Source organism: Globicephala melas, chromosome 10, assembly GCF_963455315.2.
Source record: "Globicephala melas chromosome 10, mGloMel1.2, whole genome shotgun sequence".
Lineage (NCBI taxonomy): Eukaryota > Metazoa > Chordata > Mammalia > Artiodactyla > Delphinidae > Globicephala > Globicephala melas.
Genome location: NC_083323.1, coordinates 63,695,864 through 63,716,450, shown reverse-complemented (window position 1 = coordinate 63,716,450; position 20,587 = coordinate 63,695,864). Strand labels below are relative to the sequence as shown.

General features: G+C 39.5%; 1 protein-coding gene and 3 non-coding genes across 9 annotated transcripts; all 4 read right to left on the bottom strand.

The window, feature by feature from the left end:
* Window positions 1–527: 527 nt before the first annotated feature.
* On the bottom strand, window positions 528–19,977 carry KANSL2 (KAT8 regulatory NSL complex subunit 2). 6 transcript variants are annotated; one of them, XM_060306237.1, is made up of 10 exons: window positions 19,904–19,977; window positions 19,086–19,344; window positions 18,110–18,288; window positions 17,485–17,599; window positions 12,770–12,937; window positions 12,396–12,558; window positions 10,967–11,063; window positions 6,782–7,035; window positions 1,924–2,043; window positions 528–1,234 (listed from the first exon to the last, which is right to left on the bottom strand). In XM_060306237.1, the coding sequence occupies exons 2-10, from the start codon at window positions 19,334–19,336 to the stop codon at window positions 1,103–1,105; spliced, it is 1,479 nt and encodes a 492-aa protein (XP_060162220.1). In that variant the 5' UTR covers window positions 19,337–19,344; window positions 19,904–19,977; the 3' UTR covers window positions 528–1,102. The 6 variants fall into 6 exon arrangements, with proteins under 6 accessions (XP_060162220.1, XP_060162223.1, XP_060162224.1 ...); XM_060306240.1 differs by having other exon boundaries at window positions 6,884–7,035; XM_060306241.2 differs by having other exon boundaries at window positions 19,275–19,344; window positions 19,904–19,956.
* LOC115841447 (small nucleolar RNA SNORA2/SNORA34 family) lies at window positions 1,455–1,591 on the bottom strand. The gene has a single exon (XR_004034819.1). It is a non-coding gene; the product is annotated as a small nucleolar RNA SNORA2/SNORA34 family (small nucleolar RNA).
* Window positions 3,224–3,355, bottom strand: LOC115841448 (small nucleolar RNA SNORA2/SNORA34 family). The gene has a single exon (XR_004034820.1). It is a non-coding gene; the product is annotated as a small nucleolar RNA SNORA2/SNORA34 family (small nucleolar RNA).
* On the bottom strand, window positions 10,740–10,876 carry LOC115841455 (small nucleolar RNA SNORA2/SNORA34 family). The gene has a single exon (XR_004034826.2). It is a non-coding gene; the product is annotated as a small nucleolar RNA SNORA2/SNORA34 family (small nucleolar RNA).
* Window positions 19,978–20,587: the final 610 nt, after the last annotated feature.

Here is a 20,587-nt window from a genome sequence, read left to right as displayed (position 1 = left end):
TATAGACAGACAACTTCTAGCATAGGTAAATTAACCCTACCTGAACGTCTGTTTTAACCCTACCCTTAGATTCATCATCAGAATAATCTTGACAGTTTATGTCTGTGATCCAGCATCAGGCCCAATTTCTCTAGAGGTTTTATACACACATTCCTAGCCTTAGAGAATTTTGCAACAATAATCAGGCATTAATTGTGAGAAAGAAATGGGATTGGGAGGAGGGGTGCGGCACAGAGGGTAAAAAGAAGACATTTGGGAGATATTTGCAGAAATAACATAACTCTGGGTAGGTAGGCTTCCTTAATAAGGAAGTCCCACACCCTTTCCATTTACTTCTTACATGGTTTTTAACTTATCCTCCCAACCAAAACCAAAAGCAAATTAAGTTACTGAAAATGTATTTACTTCTTGGGATGGAAGTATGTGTCCTGTTTTCCCTTTTCCATCAGAGGCAGCTCCCTGAAAACCCAAAATACACACACAGACACACTCTCTCTCAAACACAAACAAAACATGCATTCAAGTGATTGTTTTCATAACATTTTAACATTTAATAGAAACTATGTACGATAATTTTTTATTGTATCTTACATAAGATAGCCACTACAGAAATTTACATAGGTTAGAAGCAAGATGGATGGTTAAGGAGGGCCCAGTCCTGTGGGCTATTTTCTCAGAGGCTATAGGTCAGAGTTCACTGAGGGGAGGGGCTTCAGATTACCCAATTAGGTGAGAAGTGAGGAAAGGCTAAAACAGGCTGCTAGACAGAGATAAACAGCCATTGGGTCCATCAACATCCCTAGACTTGGGAAACAGCATTACAAAACTCTCTCTCCCCTTAGGCACAGTCCCAAAATACTCTCAATCTCAGCAGCTCCGATGGGAATCACCTGTCTCTCTTCCTTGCCTAGAGTGGGAAGACATCCACAATTTTTAGACACTATTGGTCCCTTCCCCCAACATGTGGTTTGACTATAGCACTCAGTAACCCAGAAGAAAAACAAGGTAGTCCAGGTTGTCCTTTAGTGAGAGACGGTCAGAAATACTTGTTTAAATGGGAAATACAAATCCTCCAAAGTCAACTGGTTCCCAAAGCAAACTATCAACTGACAGAAGCGGGTTCTGGCTTTCCGTTTGCAGTAGCCACTCCACTCTGAGGCAATGGCGCAGAGGCTTTCTCAGAATTTCGGGATCCCTGTGATCTGCACCCATCTCCAGCCATCTGCATCTGGCCCTGTTAAAAGAAAAGTCACTGTGGTTACAAACTCATTAACTGTGGTCTGAAGCATGAATCTGACTTATATAATGCCCATGTATAGTAGCAACAAGAACAAGACAGCAGATATAACTCTATGCGGTTGCTCTTCCCCATACTTAACTATCCCTGACCCTCGGAGTCAGAAGTCATTACTTGTAGCATTCCCGAGGCCCTCCCAATGGAAAGGAGAGCTGTGGGTTGTTTCTTCCAAATGAAATAGCCATTCTCTGCTGAGTTTCCAGAACAGCCAACAGATCACAGGAAGACAGTCCTCTGGGCCTCTGTTTGAAACCAACAGCTATAGTATAACTGCAGGTCTTCAGTCAGAGCCATGAGTGTCCCACCCAAAGCTCAAAGAAAGAAGCCAAATCGTGCTGCTTGTGCTTAACTCTATGATGAAAACAATTCCAGGGCTGAACTCTCCCTTAAAGCAACAATTTTCTTACACTCCTTGTCTCAACCTTTTCTAGTTAACTAAATAAATTTGTCCTGCTCTCCCAGATACGGGGACCAGGAGCTAGTAAGTGTTCTCTCTAAGGCCCATCTGGAGAAGTGCCATCTGGAGCACATGCACAGCTAGTGATGACAACCCTGACCCCCAGGAGTACATGCTGGCCACAGCCAGCAGGGGACCCTCTGCCTGGCTGGAGGTATTCTTCACTTGCCAAAATATCCACTGGGCCTTCAGCAATTTCTTTTACAGGATGATCTTCAAGGGTTACTGAAGGATCAAAAAGCAAGGGTGAAGGAGGGCACTGCATACCGTCACCCACAACATCCAAGTCCTAGGAAAGGAAAGAGAAAAAAGCCTATCAGCAATATCAAGGGGACCAATAAGCTAAAGCTGGCATTTTTCAGCGAACCTCGAAGAATTCTCCCTTACTTCCCTCACCCCTCGCCTACCTTTAAAACAAATAACGAGTTCCCCAGAGTGTGCAACAAATGGGATAAGATTGAAAAGCACTGAGAATTTTTTCCTTGCTGCCAAATATAAAGCACAGACCACTATAGTAGCTTTAAAAAGCATATCTTTTTTGAACAGAAAAATTCAGAGGCGAAGGTAGAACAGGAGCTACCAGGGGCTGGAGATAGAGGGGCAGTGGGAGTTACAGTTTAATGAGTCCAGTCTCTGTCTGCACTGCCAGAAAAGCCCTGGAAATTGACAGTGGTGATGGTTGCACAATGTTTTGAGTGTACTTCATACCACTGAACTGTACACTTTAAAATGGTAAATCTTACATTACAAATATCTTACCACAAAAAGAAATATTTTTAAAAAGCATATACTGGAACTCCCTGGTGGTCCAGTGGTTAGGACTCTGCACTTTCACTGCCAAGGGCACAGGTTCAATCCCTGGTTGGGAAACTAGGATCCACGTGACCAAAAAAAAAAAAAAAAAAAAGCATATACTTCTAAGACTAACTGTAGTCGGCATCTAAGTTCACCAGCGATGAATCTAATATGGACAATCAGCATACATGCAAATTAACATGAAATACTGACTTAATAGATTGGACAATATGAGACCACTTGATTAATATTCTAATGGCCACAAAGCGAGCCAGGGAGCAAAAGAGGAAAAGGGATGGGGGAAGAAAGAAGGAAGATGAAAAACTCAAAGTCCTTCCGAATGGCCAGGAAATATTTTAGTTAAGTCCCTATCCCCACAGAGAAAAGCCCCTGATTCTTAAACCTAATATATCCAATTGCTCTTTAAAACACCCACACACAGGGGGACTTCCCTGGTGGTCCAGTGGTTAAGACTCTGAGCTCCCAATGCAGGGGACCCGGGTTCAATCCCTGGTCAGGGAACTAGATCCCATGTGCCGCAACTAAGATCCCACACGCAGTGAGGAAGATCCCGAGTGCCACAACTAAGACCCGGCACAGCCAAATAAATAATAAAACACACACACACACACACACACACACACACACACGCACAAAACATTGTATTCTACAGACTATGTTTCTTCCAACTGAACTGGCCATTCCCGCAGAGGGGCTGAAGCCAACAGACCATAGGAAGACACTGCTCTTGGCTCCTGCGTGAAACCAATAGCTACAGCAAACTACTGGTCTTGATTCAGGGTCTAAAGCACTATAAAGGCTCAGACAATATGTCAAACTGACTTTCATCCCTCTGCTGTCTAAGCATCTACTGCTAAACTCTGCTTCCCAAGAGTGAAAACTACCCAAGGGTTTGTACTCTTCTGTGTCCAAGCTACTTTATAGAGGCTCTATGTTTCCAGTAATTGAGCTTCTAGAGAAAAGCTAAGTTCTGTGCTTTTAAAATAAGTCTAAGAGTTTGAAATCCTTTCCCTTTCTTTGCTGTGCTGATCACCGAAAACAAGAATCACATCCTCAAGATAATTAAGGTAAAGAAAAGAACACAATTAAAGGATGTGCTGGACTTAAAGCTGCTCAACTTAAGCAGAAACATAAGGAAAAGGATACAGCTGGCTACCTAACATCTACATCAGATGTGTTAGAAACTTCTGTACTATCCACAGAAACCACCATGTTCTCACACTGTTAAGTAAGACTGTGAACTGTTTTCTCCGATTCTTTTAGTATGCACAATTATTATGCACTTGATCCTTGAACAACGCCGTGGTTAGGGGCACTGATGCCCACAGTCAGAAATCCGTGTATAACTTCAGTCAGCCCTCTCTGTCCATGGTTCTATACCCTCAGATTCAACCAACTGTGGATCATGTAGACTGTAGTAAGAATTTACTGGGAAAAAAAGCTGTGTATAAGTGGACCTGCACAGTTCAAGCCCGTGTTATTCAAGGGTCAACTGTATAAATAATTAACTTGAAATTTAAAAGAACCCATTTAAGCAGTGTGGCAAAAGGTTTCCAAGTCTCAAGATAACAGTGGTACAGAAATTTTTCAAACAAAAACAGATACTGAAAAGGCTTTCCTCACATATTCAGTGTTGTCTTTTATAAGAATTAAAATTGGGAACAGGAACCTAAAATAAGAGAAGAAGAAAGGATCAGCAGAAATGCCTATCCTAAGAGGAATGAATCAGGACACAAAGACAGAATCCACATTTTGTTCTATGTCAAAAACAGAGCTCAAAAAACAAACACAAAAAGAGAGCAAGCTCAAAGTAATAGGATTAAGGTATTAAATTCTTATTTGTCAAATATCCTCGGATCAAAGGACAGAAAACAGGCAAGTGTTAATATCCAGAATGAAAGGCTGAACTTTTACCCATATGAATATCTGATACCTGGTCCTCCCACAAGTAAAGTTACCAGAAATTATTAATAAGTATAACAGAAATGATATCTAAGAAAGAACATAGGTAAGATTGCTGGGTGGAATTCACATAATTAAGAAATTATTTTTACCCAGCAAAAGACTAGTTAAATATATCCAGAATTTACGGGAGGACAAAAACTCTTTTCTAAAACAGAACTGTTTCAACATTTTCTGGAGAATTTCTACCTCCAAAGATTAAGAATAAAACTACTTTTTAACGACCAACGTGGTTCATCTAAAGTACATTAATTCAAACATAACAGATGATCAAGTACAAATAGCTGATTATCATTTTTAAACCTCTAACAAAGGTCCATCTTAAAAACCCATGAGATTCTCAAAAATCAACTTACTTCTCATACATTCTTTACAAAATTCACACCATAAAATAAATATTAAACGATCTGACAATATATTTTTAAATGTTTAAAAATTAAGATTCCTTAAATGTCACTTTTAGGCTATGATCACATCTTATAATCTCTAATGTTTTGTGTTACTATTCTCCAAAGAGCAAACAAGAACATAATCTTCAAACATACTGGAACAGTCATATTTTCTTAGCTCTAGGTCATCAGAAGTTTAAGAAAACACTGTTTAAAACTAATGCAAAAACATGTGAAAGGGGAAAAGCAAAAAGGTCAAAATAGCAATGGCTCTAGAAATTAACAATCAGATGAAATAAAAGTTAATAACCTAGTACATCTATGTAAAATCCATGTGCTAGTTATTACATATGTACATTAATATTTGAAGGGAATTCGGCAATGTAGTGATTAGGTTATTTTTTAGACCCTATAAATCTGCTCGTTACTAAGTTAAAAAAAAAAGGAAAGATAGCACCTCTTTGGGTTTTCTTCACATGTAAAATGAAGGGAAGTGGACAAAAATCTGTATCAATCTAGGGCTATCTATTCATTTACTCTCTTCAACATAATCTCATTGGAAAACTCTGGGAAGCACTGGAGTACATAATCTCTAAGGTTCTCATATTCTATGAATCTGTTTGAAAGAAACTTTTTAAAAAGCAATTATAATCAGGATTATAACAAAAATTATAAGTTTGTTATAAATGAAGTGACAAAAATCAAGTTCACTAATCCTACAAACAGTATACAGCCACAAAAGGAGGGGGCGTAGTTAATTGGCATCAGTTTACTCTTTTTGGGGGCCACTCTGCACAGCTTGTGGGATCTTAGTTCCCCCACCAGGGACTGAACCCAGGCCACAGCAGTGAAAGCGCCGGGTCCTAACCACTGGACTGTCAGGGAATTCCCTGGAATCAGTTTACTCTTAGTGCCACTTTTTCAGATATTAGCCTGTCCTGATATATCTTCTTTAGTGAGCAACACTCGAGGCCACCCAAATCCTGCTTCTACCCCTAGGCAAACAATCTTGTAACCTATACTGAATTTTCCATTTAGATTTATCACTTTAAATATGTCATGGTTATATATTGATACAAGACACCTTTATTATGAAATTCAGAAGAATTATCTTCAGAATAAATAATGAAGACCTTTATCCAAAAGGCTAAAGATTAAGCAAACTGCCAAAAAAAAGATGGAATGTCAACTGATCCCTGAAGTGAATGATATAGTAGGGTAGTGCTAATTAAGGAAACAAATGCAATCAGAGATGGGTTTATGCGCTGGGACCAATCAAGGAGCAGACTGAAAAAGGTAGAGTAGTGTACACACTTAGAAGGCTATAAAAGTAAATATTTAGGGAGATCACTGTTGTTCTGGTCCATTCACAACAGAATCTTTAATAACATATCAAAAATGAAAAACAGTATGCAGAGCTAAGTTTAGAGTCATTCTTAGGGGAGGACACATTAATCTGAAAATGAGAACTCTTATAGGGCCAAAACACAAATTTACATTGTCAAGTAGATATCAGAATTCATTTGTATTATTAAGATTCAAGTGAATTACTTACCTTGTGGATGGGCACCAAATTTCCCAGCGACACAAATCCAACCATAATCTTGACTTTCCAATTTCCCTTAGTTTAAAATTTCCCTTATCATTCCCTCAGAAAAAAAAACTTCTGTAAATTTAAACTGTCTCTAAATGAATATGTTAACATACAAATACAACCATACACACATATCATTTCAAAAAACTTATCAAACTTTTCTTTTTTTTCTTTTTTTTTAAACCACAAAAGACTAACCTATTCTCACCATTAATAAATAAGGCCTTGCCTCAAGGGCCAACCAGAGCAGAGCTTCTCTAACTTACATCACTGAACTCCAGAGGTAAACTCTCAGTGGGCTGAAGCTCAGCAGCACTCAAGTACAGATCCATGGGGCCGGCTTCCAGATCGTCTGGCACAGACAGTACCTGCTCGGGCTTATACATCTGAGGAGGCAACTGGAAATGCAGTGGGCAGCAGGGATCCTCAGAGAGGCTTACAGGAACTGGTTTGTTGCAGGGTACCTCTTCAGACCCCTGGCAGCATTTGAAGAGAACCTGATTCGTGTCCTGACAAATATCTGTAGAAAAATGGTCAAGGGAAATAAAATGGATCTATCGGAGGCACAAAGGAGGTGTCTGCCATGTAAAATTCAAGGTCTGGACAACACATGATATTTGGTTACATGTGATACAGAACCAAATGCAGGTAGCAATTTTTAAAGTTACTTCTCAAATTGTCATTTACTAGCATAACTCTAGCTCTACCAGTAATGTAAAACTAGTCCCCAACCTCCATTTAAAGTAGAGACACTAATCTTGTTCTCCCTATGAGTCAAATGAAAAACATTTCAAAACATAGTGCTAAGCAAACAGCAGTTAACAATCCTAGAAAACTGTACCTATTCAGAAGAAACATGTCATGGTAAATGCAAATAGCTTGCAGAGGCCCCTAGCAACCCCTTCAAGAGTCAAGAGATACAATGTTGTTTCTGCTGTTAAGCAGAGGGGCAAAAACTTCCTCAAAACTTTTTGAACCTTGTTTCCAAAATGTTTACATGATACATTTGTTTAAAGAAGCAGGGTGCTGGGGAAAATAGAAGCTCCAGTAATAGTAACTAGGTATCCTATCCTGACAGGAAATAAAATTAAATTTCCACACACACACCCTTTTTCAGGGGGGTGGTATCACTGGAGTCCTGTTATGATCCCAAAAACAAAGGGAAGAAGAGCACTTCCCTGGTGGCACAGTGGTTAAGAATCCGCCTGCCAATGCAGCGGACACGGATTCAAGCCCTGGCCCGGGAAGATCCCACGTGCCGCAGAGCAACTAAGCTCGTGCACCACAACTACTGAGCCTGCGCTCTAGAGCTCACGTGCCACAACTACAGAAGCCCGCGTGCCTAGAGCCCATGCTTCGCAACAAGAAAAGCCACCGCACCGCAAGGAAGAGTAGCCCCCGCTCGCCGCAACCAGAGAAAGCCCGCGCACAGCAACAAAGACCCAATGCAGCCAAAAAAAAAAAAAAAAAATTTTTAAAAAAGAAAGGGAAGAAGAAAATAACTGCTTATGGTGCATGGAAAGAAGTAGTCCAGGAATGCTCCAGGAGCCCTAACAACTTAAGGGTAGAAGCAGAAAAAGGCTATATTTCCAAGTTGGCAAAGATGTTCTGTGGGATGAATCAACATTGAAATCATGATCAGATAACAAAATTCTGATTCGAGTCACTCTACAAAATATTTTACTCAAGTTTTATCATTTCCTGAAATCCTAACTACATGGTTATTTTCCCTAGATTAATAGACAACTATTATTTCAAACTTGGGCCTATTTTTTAAACCAGAAAGCAAAATTTTCTGTAAACTGTACCCAGGATTATGGAAGAATGGGTAATTTTTATCCCCCAAATTTTAAGGTAGTTTTTTGAAGTTAAAAAATCTAATGTACATTATAAATTTTAAACCTAATAAACCCTCTTGAACAAAAGCCATTTTTTTCAATCCATTCCTTAGAACTTGATAAACTCTAAATTAGAGTTTCATAGCATTGCCACCACTGGCATTACGGCTATCTGTGCAGTGTAGAATGTTTATTAGCAGCATTCCTGGCCTCTGGCCACTAGATGTCAGTAGCACCCCCATCAGAGTTAAGACAAAACAAAAATGTCTCCACACACTGCCAAATGGGGTACAAAGTGGCCCCGGTTGAGAACCACTACTCTAAAGGAACAGTATATAGCTCAAAGTAAACAAATAATTATTCAATGAAAATCAGCGCTCAAATGAACAAACATGAATCTGATGGGAACAATCAGATTTGCAATCTCTATGCTTAAGAAGCTCAATCTTATTTAAATTATTAAAATTTTAAATGTGAATCCATTAAATTGTTTCAATTGGAACCTTTTTCACGTAATTCGAAGGATTTTCACAAGTCTCTTATTTATTTAATATCACGGTATCCTTGAAAAGCCCTCCCCCATCCTCCTCCACCCCCTTTCCTTTCAGATAGGGACAACAGACAAAGAAGGGAATGGTTGACCTACAACTAGAGTCTGGGTCCTTCACTTTCAGTCCAGTGGTGTCTCCATTAGACCAGAGTAAAGAGTTAACAGGTCACCAATGGCAGTCGCATCTTTCTCTGGGATAAGGACTTAAGGAAGGGTAAGTGACTTAGGCAACTACAGAGTGGAAAGGAAAAGAGCATAAAAGAGAAAAATAATACTTCCCTTCTCTTTTCACATACATTTTCAACTTTGCTTTTTAAAATCTTAATATTCTAATAAACTATCTTGAGTATAGTGCTGTAAGTCTAAAATACTCAATATCCATAAACTGGGTTTTTTGCCTTATAAAGTAATTCAAGGTCACTGAAGAAAACCTGAAAAGTACAAAGCAGAGGGAAAAAGGGCATTCATAACCCCACCATCCAAAAATAGTCACATTTCTGTTACATTCCCTCCTAGTATTAGTTCCATGTAGTTAAAACATACTCTACTGAATTCCATACTCTATTTTTGTCACTATCAAACATTTTCCTATGTCATTCATAAATTTTGTTAAATACAATGTTTAATTCCTGAACATATTCCATACTATGCTGTGTCACAATTTTCCTCTCTATTCCCCATCTCTGAAAATTTTAAGGCTCTCTCCGGTTGGAGGAATTCTGTGTAACATAATCGTCTGTATTTGATTATCGTCTTAAAATAAATTCTCAGAGGTGACGTTATCATATCAAAGAATATGAATATTCTCAAACTGCTTTCTAAAAGCCCGTGCCACTTTACAGTCCCACTGGCAGAGTTTAGAAGGGCCCATTTCACCATTCCCTCACAAACTTTTGAAACTTTCTCATTAAATCTCATACATAGATAAGTCTCAAATTTATAGATTAGGGAATTCCCTGGCAGTGCAGTGGTTAGGACTCAGGGCTCTCACTGCCAGGGCCCAAGTTTAACCCCTGGTCCGGAAACTAAGATCCCACAAGCCGTGCGGCACAGCCAAAAAAAAATAAGTATGGATTAAAAAAACTTCCTTGTTTTATTTCTTATTTCACTTATTTATAGTAAAGGTAAATACTTTTCAACTATCAGCCACTTCCACTTTTAATCTGTCCATAGATAGCCTTTGCCCAATTATGTTTTGAGCATTTATCTTTAGTTTTTAATTACTCTGCACAAGAATTTTATATATTAAGGACAGTAATCCTTTACCAGACATTTGTTACAATAATTAATAAATTGGTAAAATATTTAATAAGCAGAATAGAGAAAAAATCAGTTTTCCTTTCAAAAGAGCAAGAAAGTCTTCCTTCCCTTCTTATTAAAGAAAATACATTTTACTTTCCAAATATTTGTATATCTTGCCAGGCAAATGAAATCCAGCAAGATTTATGCCTTTTATATAATGAAGATCACCATATTTAAATAGTGCGTTTACTGTGAAAGTAACTTTCTCAATGTCCACCATATAGATGCACTTTCACAATTCAATATACAGCTCAAAAACTTTTACAGCCCACTAGTAAATGTAAGTTTCCTATCTGAATGAAGTCTAAAATACACAAGTCAGGGCCCTGACCATAAAAGGATAATATTCAAAGAAAGATCACATTTCAGAATCATCCAACTGTTTTTGGATCCTCAGCAATTTTTTTGTAGTAATTGGATTTAACAGTATTATAATTCTAATGAATGAGTTAATAAATCAGGGATCTCTAAATTTTGGAATCCCAATATTAATCAACTACAAGTGAGTATTAGCCCGTATCTATCACCAATGACAGATGTTTCTTTCTAATGAATTGACCATTACATTTCCAAAGTTCTGAAATGGCCAACAGACCACAGAAAGAGATTTCTTTAGGCTCCTGCTTGAAACCAACAGCTTCAGCAAACTGCTGGCCTTGATTCAGGGCCAAAGGAAAACAAAGACCTTCAATTAACTAAACTATCACAGATCCCCACTAGCCTTCAGTCTAGCTAGCAAACTGAACAGAGCAAAAAGATACGGGTAAGGCAGTGTCTGGTCATTGGAAGAGACTGATTGGAACAACGAACATCATCCACAAAGGCCAAGCACCTCTGACTGGAACGAGTGGTATGGGCCTAAAATGGAGAAAACAGGTCAGTCAAAACAAATTATCTATGAAAACACTTACTTATATAAGAAAACTGTATCCTTAAAGCCTAGAAACTTGAACATTTAACAAATTTATTCACCAATACTATGCAAAAGGAAAAAAAAAATGTAAACCTCATGTCCAAATAATGAATCAACCATAATTCGAAATACAATTCCTCCGTATTACAAAAGTGTGTGATACACAGCCTAATGGTTTTCAAACTATTTTGTCTTTTAGCAGAACCCTTTTTAAATCGTAATCTTACGTCGAGCCTCAAAAAATAGAAAAGATAGGGCTTCCCTGGTGGCGCAGTAGTTGAGAGTCCGCCTGCCGATGCAGGGGACACGGGTTTGTGCCCCAGTCCGGGAAGATCCCACATGCCGCGGAGCGGCTGGGCCCGTGAGCCATGGCCGCTGAGCCTGCGCGTCCGGAGCCTGTGCTCTGCAACGGGAGAGGCCACAACAGTGAGAGGCCCACGTACCGCAAAAAAAATCAATAAATAAAATAAAATAAATAAATGGAATTACTCTTTTTTTTAATTTATTAATTTTGTTTTATTTTTGGCTGCATTTGGTCTATGTTGCTGGCTTTCTCTAGTTGCATCGAGAGTGGGCTACTCTTTGTTGCAGTGTACGGGCTTCTCATTGCAGTGGCTCCTCTCGTTGCGGAGTACGGGCTCTAGGCTCACCGGCTTCAGTAGTTGTGGTGCACGGGCTCAGTAGTAGTGTCTCAAGGCCTCTAGAGTACAGGCTCAGTAGTTGAGGCACACAGGCTTGGTTGCTCCACAGCATGTGGGATCTTCTGGGACCAGGTTTCGAACCTGTGTCTCCTGCATTGGCAGGCGGATTCTCAACCACTGTGCCACCAGAGAAGCCCAAAAATGGACTTACTCTTACTGATGCAGAGACCAGGGGCTTGAGGAACAAATTTAAGAATAATCGCTTAACTCTGCTTGTCAACCTTACTTCCTGACCTTCACTGCTCCTATTATTCTGCCTTCTAAAACAAGAGTCCCAATCTATTAGGCATTCTGTGCCTGTTTCTGAAGCATTTCTGAACCAAATAACTTAGAAATCTATGGCAACCCTTCAATATGCAGATGAAAACAGAGTTCAGTTATCAGTGCAGGTACAGAATTGATCAGAAGGGATCCAAAACCCATGTCTCTGCACTTCCAGATAAGTGCTCTTTTCAATAAACCCCACGTCCAGTAAGTTAGATTTCAGAACCAAGACTGTACAACAGTGTTTTGACAATTACCCTAACTCTGTAAATAAAACAAATGTAACACCTTAGAGGTATATACAAAAATTACCTGTTGGGCGGCACCATCTGTGGCCAGCATTCTGCGCTCCTTCAGCTGCCTATGTAGTAAGGCTTCCACTCCATAGCGCTGACGATACCGCCGAAGACATTTTAGACGCTTTAAGTTCTCTCGTTCTTTGGCAAGAAGTCCCTCTGGGCCAGTCAGGAGACTACTACCTAGAACGTCACAACAGTCAAGATGTTATCTGCCAAGCAACCAATCAAGGATGCGTCCCCAAACTAACAAGAAGAAAACAGAGAAATCTGCCCATACAACAGCTTCAAAAGCAAATCCTTCTCCAGTCCAGGTAACAAGACAGAAGTCTAACTACTACGAAATTCACATGTTGAACCCACAACAGCTTATCGGAACTGGCATAAAACTTGCCTAGAGCTTCATGTTCCACTTTGCGATTGTGTAAGTAACGTCGCTTCTTCTCTTTGAGTAGATGCTGAAGTCGTTTAAACTGGTCAATGTACAAAGACTGCAAACGAATAAGCTTCTCACGCATAATCAGGGCCACTTCTTCCGCTGTGTAGACACCAGCATGCCTAAAATAAAAGAGACAATTCAAAAAGGATAAGAAAGCACAACAATAAAACCCAAGCTTAGAAGGAAAAAGGAGTGAAGGTGAGACTTAGATTTGCTATTCAACAGTCAGTGCTGAGACAATCACCTTATTAAACAGGAATGTTTTCACACAGCATTTTACCATTCAAGTTGTTACTCAAAAACAAAACTAAAAAAGAAAATTCCCAAGAATGGATACTAATGTACGATATCACAATATGGGAAAAAGGAAATGTTTCATTATTTTCCCCAGTTATTTGCATTATGTTTTAATAGGAGTAAAGATATAGAATACTCAAAATTTTTATTAATCTACATTCTTGTTCCATTTAATAATTTAATACAGAAAAATCACAGTCAGGACAGCTTAAGAGTGTTTAATTTAGCAGCATGTATCTCAATACATTTTAATTAAAGCACAAAAGATAACAAACAATTATGACTTCTAATTTAAAAATATACTCGTAGGGAAATACACTGGCGGTCCAGTGGTCAGGACTCCATGCTCTCACTGCTGAGGGCCCGGGTTCAACCCCTGGTCCAGGAACTAAGATCCCACAAGCCACACGGCCAAAAATAAATTAATTAATTAAAATTAAATAGAAATAAAAAATAAAAATACACTTGTATTTTGGAGTTTACACAGGCCCTCAAAACACTGGTCACAATGGCTAGTCAATGTCCTCAGCTCATTTTGACAATATTCTCAAAATATCGTACCCTGGAGTAACCCTTTGCCAAAGATCTAGATCCACAGCAACTTTATTAAGTTTTTTTTTTAAATAAATTTATTTATTATTTATTTTTGGCTGCGTTGGGTCTTCCTTGTTGCGCGCGGGCTTTCTCTAGTTGCGGCGAGCGGGGGCCACTCTTCGTTGCAGTGCATGGGCTTCTCATTGCGGTGGCCTCTCTTTGTTGCGGAGCACGGGCTCTAGGCGCACGGGCTTCAGTAGTTGTGGCTCACAGGCTTAGTTGGTCTGCGGCACGCGGGATATTCCCCAACCAGGGCTTGAACCCGTGTCCCCTGCCTTGGCAGGTGGATTCCCAACCACTGCACCACCAGGGAAGCCCAACTTTATTAAGTTTTGCCACCAACTATATGAATCAACAGAACTTTAAAAAAAAAGTATTCTAGTGATTAATGAGGTCGCATAAGCAAATCAGTTTAAATGTCAGTTTAATTAAAGACTGGTTCCTGCCTCTGATTTAACTCAAAGTTTAAGGGATTAACTGCAAATTTAAAAGATTTTTGGTTCCATTTGTCTTATGTGATCATTATATAAACAGAAAGAACAAGCTAGATATATACCCTGACTTGCTATTTTCATATTCTGACTGAGTAAAAATTATTTCTGTTATTTAAAAGGCAATACACACAAATTACATACTAATTTTGAATCCAAAAATATGTGCTCTTTAAAATTTAACTCTTAAATCACTGAAATACACAGAATAAAATTATTAACTTTAGGACTGAAAGCAAGTAATCCCTGCCAAAAACTTTTCCTAAATATAAACAGGAGACAAAACTACCTGTGTATAAGAGAACTACAACTACAAAGTACTCTGATAAAAATAAGTGAAAAGAAATTAAGAACCAAAACATGAAAAAAAACCCAGAAAATTACAGAAATGACAAAATCTAAGACTATCAGAAAATGTGAAAAGGTTTTAAAAATATCTAAGGTCTAAAAAAGGTGACTAGATTATTCATATTCAGGAAAATGGGGCATGTCTGCATTAATATGTCTGTACCCCCTAAAATACTGAGGCCTTAACCTAGTACCAAGTTTGTTAAAATGAAATTAATTTCATTGTACCCTGTCAGAAGAGAATTTAACCAATGATCTGGGGACTATAATTTATAAATGGGAAGCCACTAAAATTAGAATTTACTACAAATCATTTGGGGCGGGGGTGGGAGAGGATGAGCACCCTAACTAATATGAATGCCTAGTTCATGTGAAAAATGGATCATTTATTTAAAGATGGATGTCCCAGACATTCACAGCTAGTTATTAAAGTCATGTACTAATTCTTCTTGCTCTGATATACACAAATATAAATCTAGGATTTATTATTAGAATTCAACTTCAAAAAAGAGAGTCACCTTATATTCTATTAAACAGTGTCTCTTCTTAAAAGTGCATTTTCTCAAATGTCTTCATTTTGATAACAATGATGAAGACTCAATAACCTGAAATGACCTTTACCAAAACAAGTTCTGGATGCGTGTAGAGGTCACATGATAAAACTTACTTTTTAAATAGGGAAAGATTTAACAATTACTCTTAAGCTAAAATTTCACCAGTGTTGGATGATCCTGGAAACAAGCTTTTAAAGATTACTTTTTACAAAGCAATTAAGTAAATGATTATTTTGAGAGAAATCACATATATGTACCTACAATGGGGAAAAATATGCCAACAATAATTCTAGTTAGGATAAAATCTCTAATGACATCATCATAAACAATTCAAAAAGAACCCTTTCTGAAACAAGCAAGTGAAGATATATGCTATAAACTGTTAATGATTCAAAAATGATGACAAAAACACTGGCACCGGGACTTCCCTGGTGGCACCGTGGTTAAGAATCCACCTGCCAATGCAGGGGACACGAGTTCGATCCCTAGTCTGGGAAGATCCTACATGCCACGGAGCAATTAAGCCCATGCGCTACAACTACTGAGCCTGTGCTCTAGAGCCCACCAACCACAACTACTGAAACCCGTGTGCCTAGAGCCCGGGCTCCGCAATAAGAAGCCCACACACCGCAACGAAAGTAACCCCCACTTGACGCAGTAGAGAAAGCCCGCATGCAGTAACAAAGACCCAACGCAGCCAAAAATAAATAAATAAATAAAAATTAGCACCAAAGATGAAAATTCTTAATTAAAAGAATTTCATTACTTATATTAAATATAATATGTAACCACATTAATGAATTAAATATTGTAAGCAGACAATTAACAACTCTATTTACATCTCTAAAAATGCATATACGTATAGTACTATTTACTCCCGCTGGTGGGTATCTCCAGGTATGGAGGACCAACTATGGGACTTGAGCATCCTTGCATTTTGGTACCCGGGTCAGATCCTGGAACCAATCCCCCTCAAAGTATGAGGGACAACTGGATTTTAGTTGGTCAAAAATTTTTTTAAATAGTATCACTGGGAGAATTAAGGAAAGCCTTATATTTAGTTACCTAATAGTTGAGCCCATCTGAGGCTTTATTTTCCCCTTTGAATGTTTCTTTTAAAGGAAACTAACATCAAGTACCTAGTCCTCTTAACATTTATACTTCTCATAAAATTAACTGGTATTTCGGTTTATATAGCAATCTCTTGTTAAGTCAGATTAGAATGAATGTGTCCGCTAGAGACTGATCCACTCTAGATTACTACTGACAAAATCGAGTTTCTGGACCTTCAAAACTGAGCGTTTACCACACCAAAAGACAGTCATTCTGTGACCCTACAGTGTGTACACCTCCTCAAAGAAGCAAGTTCGGCATTTCTAGAAGCACAATGGAGGAGGGGGGGAAGAAAACAACATATATGTTGCTTGGTATAAAGCTTCTACTGTAAAAGAATCCTGAAACAAACATTCCTTCTCAAACTACTTAGATGGACTCTCCAAACAAGTACTTCCTGAATAGCTTACTACATCGAGATTACTTAAATAGATGAAATTATTCTACTCAGAAAGTGTAATCGTAAATGACCTCTTATAAACTTCAGAATCCAAGGAACGAAGAAAATGCTATTCTAAGAATTTGTCAAACACAGTCAAGTCTAGAAATCCATTACCCCTCCCACTATTCAGAGTTCTTCCACCTGAACTGTCAGTGAGAAGTGTCATGAGACAGAAATCAGAAAGAAAACAAAAACTAAACCCAAACCATGACACATAGAAACATGACACTTCTGAGTGGCAATATGTCTACAACTCCAAAGCAAACATGGGTTAAGTAACGAGCAGAACCTTAGTAAGATATAATTAGGTTGATTACTCACTTCTGGGTTTCTAAATCAGTTTCTCTTTCTTAGGCATGAAACCAAAGGAAGCTCCTGAACACCTTTTAATTTTTCTTAAACAAATAAATTAATCAGACAGAACTTTGCAAAAAAAAGTAGTTATTCAAATATAATCACTTTATTATTCCTGAGGTTTAAGCCAAGAACCAATTCACATCAATTTTCTCTTCTCTAACTGATCTCCACCCACCTCCCACTCCTATGTCCAAGAAATCTATTTTCTCCCCTACACTTTCTCATGTGTAGAATCTGATGTCCCAAAATTTTCCCAAATTACAAGACTTCTAAAAAAAGAATCAAATCCTACCCTGAAGCAAGATGGTGATGAACAATGACACTTTAATATGCAGAAGCTATTTATTACTGCTCACAAATAGCTATCTTCAACCCTCCTAGGTTATTAATCTACTAAACAGCATGCAGTACTACATTCCACATTCTAACTACTAAAATATTTAAAAGCCCTATGTGGAGTTACAACTTACTTTAGGGGATCTTCTTGATCACTGTCTATGCTATCAGCTTCACTGTCAGGGTCACCTCTCCATGTCTGATCCACAGTAATGGGTTCCTGCTCCCCATCACTCCAGCTGTCTTCATCTGAGGCAAGGAAGGGAGAGCAGCCATTAAGACTTCCCACCTCTGTAACTCCACCACACAAAACTAGATTACTTAACACATCAACCCAAATCTTAAAATTAAAAAAGCTTAGTACAGAGGCACTGACAAACAAAAATGGCTTAAGAAAATACATCCCAAGTATGAGTACTTGTAACACAAATGAGTTAACCATGCCCTCAAAGGGACAGAAAGGCCAACTCAAAATTATTCTGTTTCCTGAAATTACCTTACCTAGCAAAGATGGTAAGTATAAAAACAGCATTGAAGGAAAGAGTCAAACTCAGGGTAGTAAACCTAAGCACCCACTACTTAAAACCAAAAAGAACAGTGAACAACATGGCAATCCTGACTTCTCACCAAACTGCCTATGAATTAACAATAATATTGTACTATCAAGTGGCACGTATGTTCAAGGCACTGTGCTAAACCAAATTAAGTTCTTTGTTAACTTTTTTCCTCCTTTTTCTTTCTGGGAGAGAAGACCCTTACCCAGAATTCGGCTGGCTTCACTGCGGCTACTTTCTGGAGTCTGAGGACCCAGCTCTGACTTGGCATATGAGCTCAGCTGGCATAAGAGTGTTTCACCCACAGGCCCTGTATTGGTCTTCTTCATTTGAGCATGAAGTGCAAGGGCATTCCTACGGGCATGTTCAGCACAGAAGGACACCCTAAGGAGACAAAATATTAACATTTTATACTCTGGTTCTCTCTTAAAAGAGTTCAACTATTTTCACAGACACTGATCTTTAGATCATTTTCAGGAAACTAAAATGACTATTATCTTCATTTATAAATTAAAAATGCCAGTAAAGCTAAATAATTTAACTGGCCCAAGGTCAACTCATTTGGTATTACTAATGGGAAATGCAGGGAGCATAACCTAGTAGTGCTCTATCCATCAAACAAAACATTCCATCTCTAAAAATGCTGACATCATTTCACAACAAATCAAAGAGATTCACTTTCATCTTTCAAAATTGGTTCTGGGAGACAACATTTTACTTCAGTATCAATCCACTGTAGGTAATAAGATGTAGGACACAATTTTAAAACCAAATGATATATGCAGAATTATCTAGTCAAGTTATGTTTCTGCATAGATACTTTTGCTTAAATGATGAAAGCTATGAAGTTTTTCCCAGAAAAATACATATATATTAATATGATTTTGCATTATTACCTAAGGCTCAAGGACAGCCAAGAGTCGTGGAACCTAGGGTTAAGAATAATCCTTATTTTACAGATAAGGGAAAAGATCCAAAGAGATAACAAAGTGACCCAACTGGGAGTTGTCTCCTTACAGTTTTCACCATTTTTTTAAATTTTCGAAGGATATATCCATAACCTCAATTTTACAAGCACGTGACATAAAAAACTAGGCAGCTATTCCCAACCCACATCATGCCACATCCTCCTCTCACTTAAAAACTGAAAGTACAAACGACAGATATCTATACATATATACCCATCTTTCTTCTCAGGCTTTGGGGCAGCACTGGGACATCTTTTTCCATTCTTCGTAGATATATAACTACACTGCTTGAAAGGGGCATTCTTGTCTTCAAGTATATGCTTAATGCAAAACTCCTGCCCCTCCAGACGAGGTTGCGAGCATGGGCGATGAGTAAACGAACAAGATAGGGGCTCCTGAGACCTGGGCACTGGGGTGATCCTCCCCCGACTGGTCGGCAAGACGTGGATCCGAATCCTGTTCATACCAAAACCTGCAGGGTCACACAAAAGATCAAAAAGCCCTTACCCTTCCCGAAAATTCCTGCTCCACGATATCTGGGCAGACTGCGCATGGCTTCTAAAAGACAAGCGGAAGTCACGCTCCTTAACTCCCCTCCGTCCAGGTCCCCCCAAGCGTTAGTGAATTTGCCTCACCTCAACTTCCCAGTCCAAGCCCGCCCCCCACCCCGACCACCGCCAGGCTGAAAGCATCTTAAGGGCTCGCAGAGCCGCGGCACGAGGGCGAAGCGCCAGCGCCGGCCCCACGCGGCGCGGCAAACCCGCAGGGCCACCCGCCACCCCCGCCTCCGCGCACGCCGCCTTTGTCCCGGCCCGCCTCAGAGCTCACGGCTGGGCCCTGCCCATCCTCGGCGGCCCGTGCAAGCGCCATTTTGTCCTAAAGCTCCGGGCACCGGAGAATCTGGGTTCTGGGAGCCTAGAGGAGACTGACTCTGACGCTGACTTGAGGCAGAGTAGCAGCTCGGAACGGACAGACGGGGCAAGCAGCAGCTTAACTGCAAAGGCGAAGAGCAAGCGCCGCCGCCATCTTACCTGTGCAGCCACGCCACGCTGCTTACGGTCTGGCAGCGCCAGTCGCTTCTAACCATTCCTTTCCGGGCTCCCAACCGCTGATTGGCTACTGCGCCTACAACTCTGTGTCACCATTGGCTACCTATCAAGCCTGGGAGGGCGGGGCGCTGAGAAAAGGCGCGGCTGGGTGGCTAGAAGAGCTGTCTGTCGGTAACTCAGCTCCAGAGAGAGTGAGGCGGAGGGAGCGCGGGCTGTGGAACGCGCTCGCTGAAAACGATGACTTTCCATCTCCCATCATCGCTGGTGTTCAGGCCGCATTTGGCCTCTCTTGTCTGTGGTCCTAGGCCGCGGCTACCTCACCACCCCTAAACAGTAGGTACAAAATCGACATATAGAGGCCAAAGGATCACTGTACATTTGACTCTCAGTGTTTACAGGAAAAGGCTTTAGTTTTGTGAACAGTTCACTGATGGAAACATTTTTTGAATGCTTATTAAGTCTGGGAAATTACATATATAAACATTTAATTTTCAGAACAATCCTAAGAGGAAGAAGCTATAATCTCCATTTTACAGATAATAGAGAAACAGAATGAGCCCATATCTAGTAATTAGGGGAAGAAGGCGAATTTGAACCCAGCCCTCATTTTTTATCCCTTTTATTCCCTCTCATATAGTGAAGAGCATTGGATTGAGAATTAGGAAA

Coding starts and splice junctions, on each gene's coding strand:
- KANSL2 (XM_060306237.1), bottom strand. CDS start 19,336: ATGAACAGGATTCGGATCCACGTCTTGCCGACCAGTCGGGGGAGGATC. Junction 18,289..19,085: donor AAGCCTGAGAAGAAAGATGG/GTATATATGTAT, acceptor TTGTCTCCTTAG/GGTGTCCTTCTGTGCTGAAC. Junction 1,235..1,923: donor AAGGCCCAGTGGATATTTTG/GCAAGTGAAGAA, acceptor TTCTTTTAACAG/GGCCAGATGCAGATGGCTGG.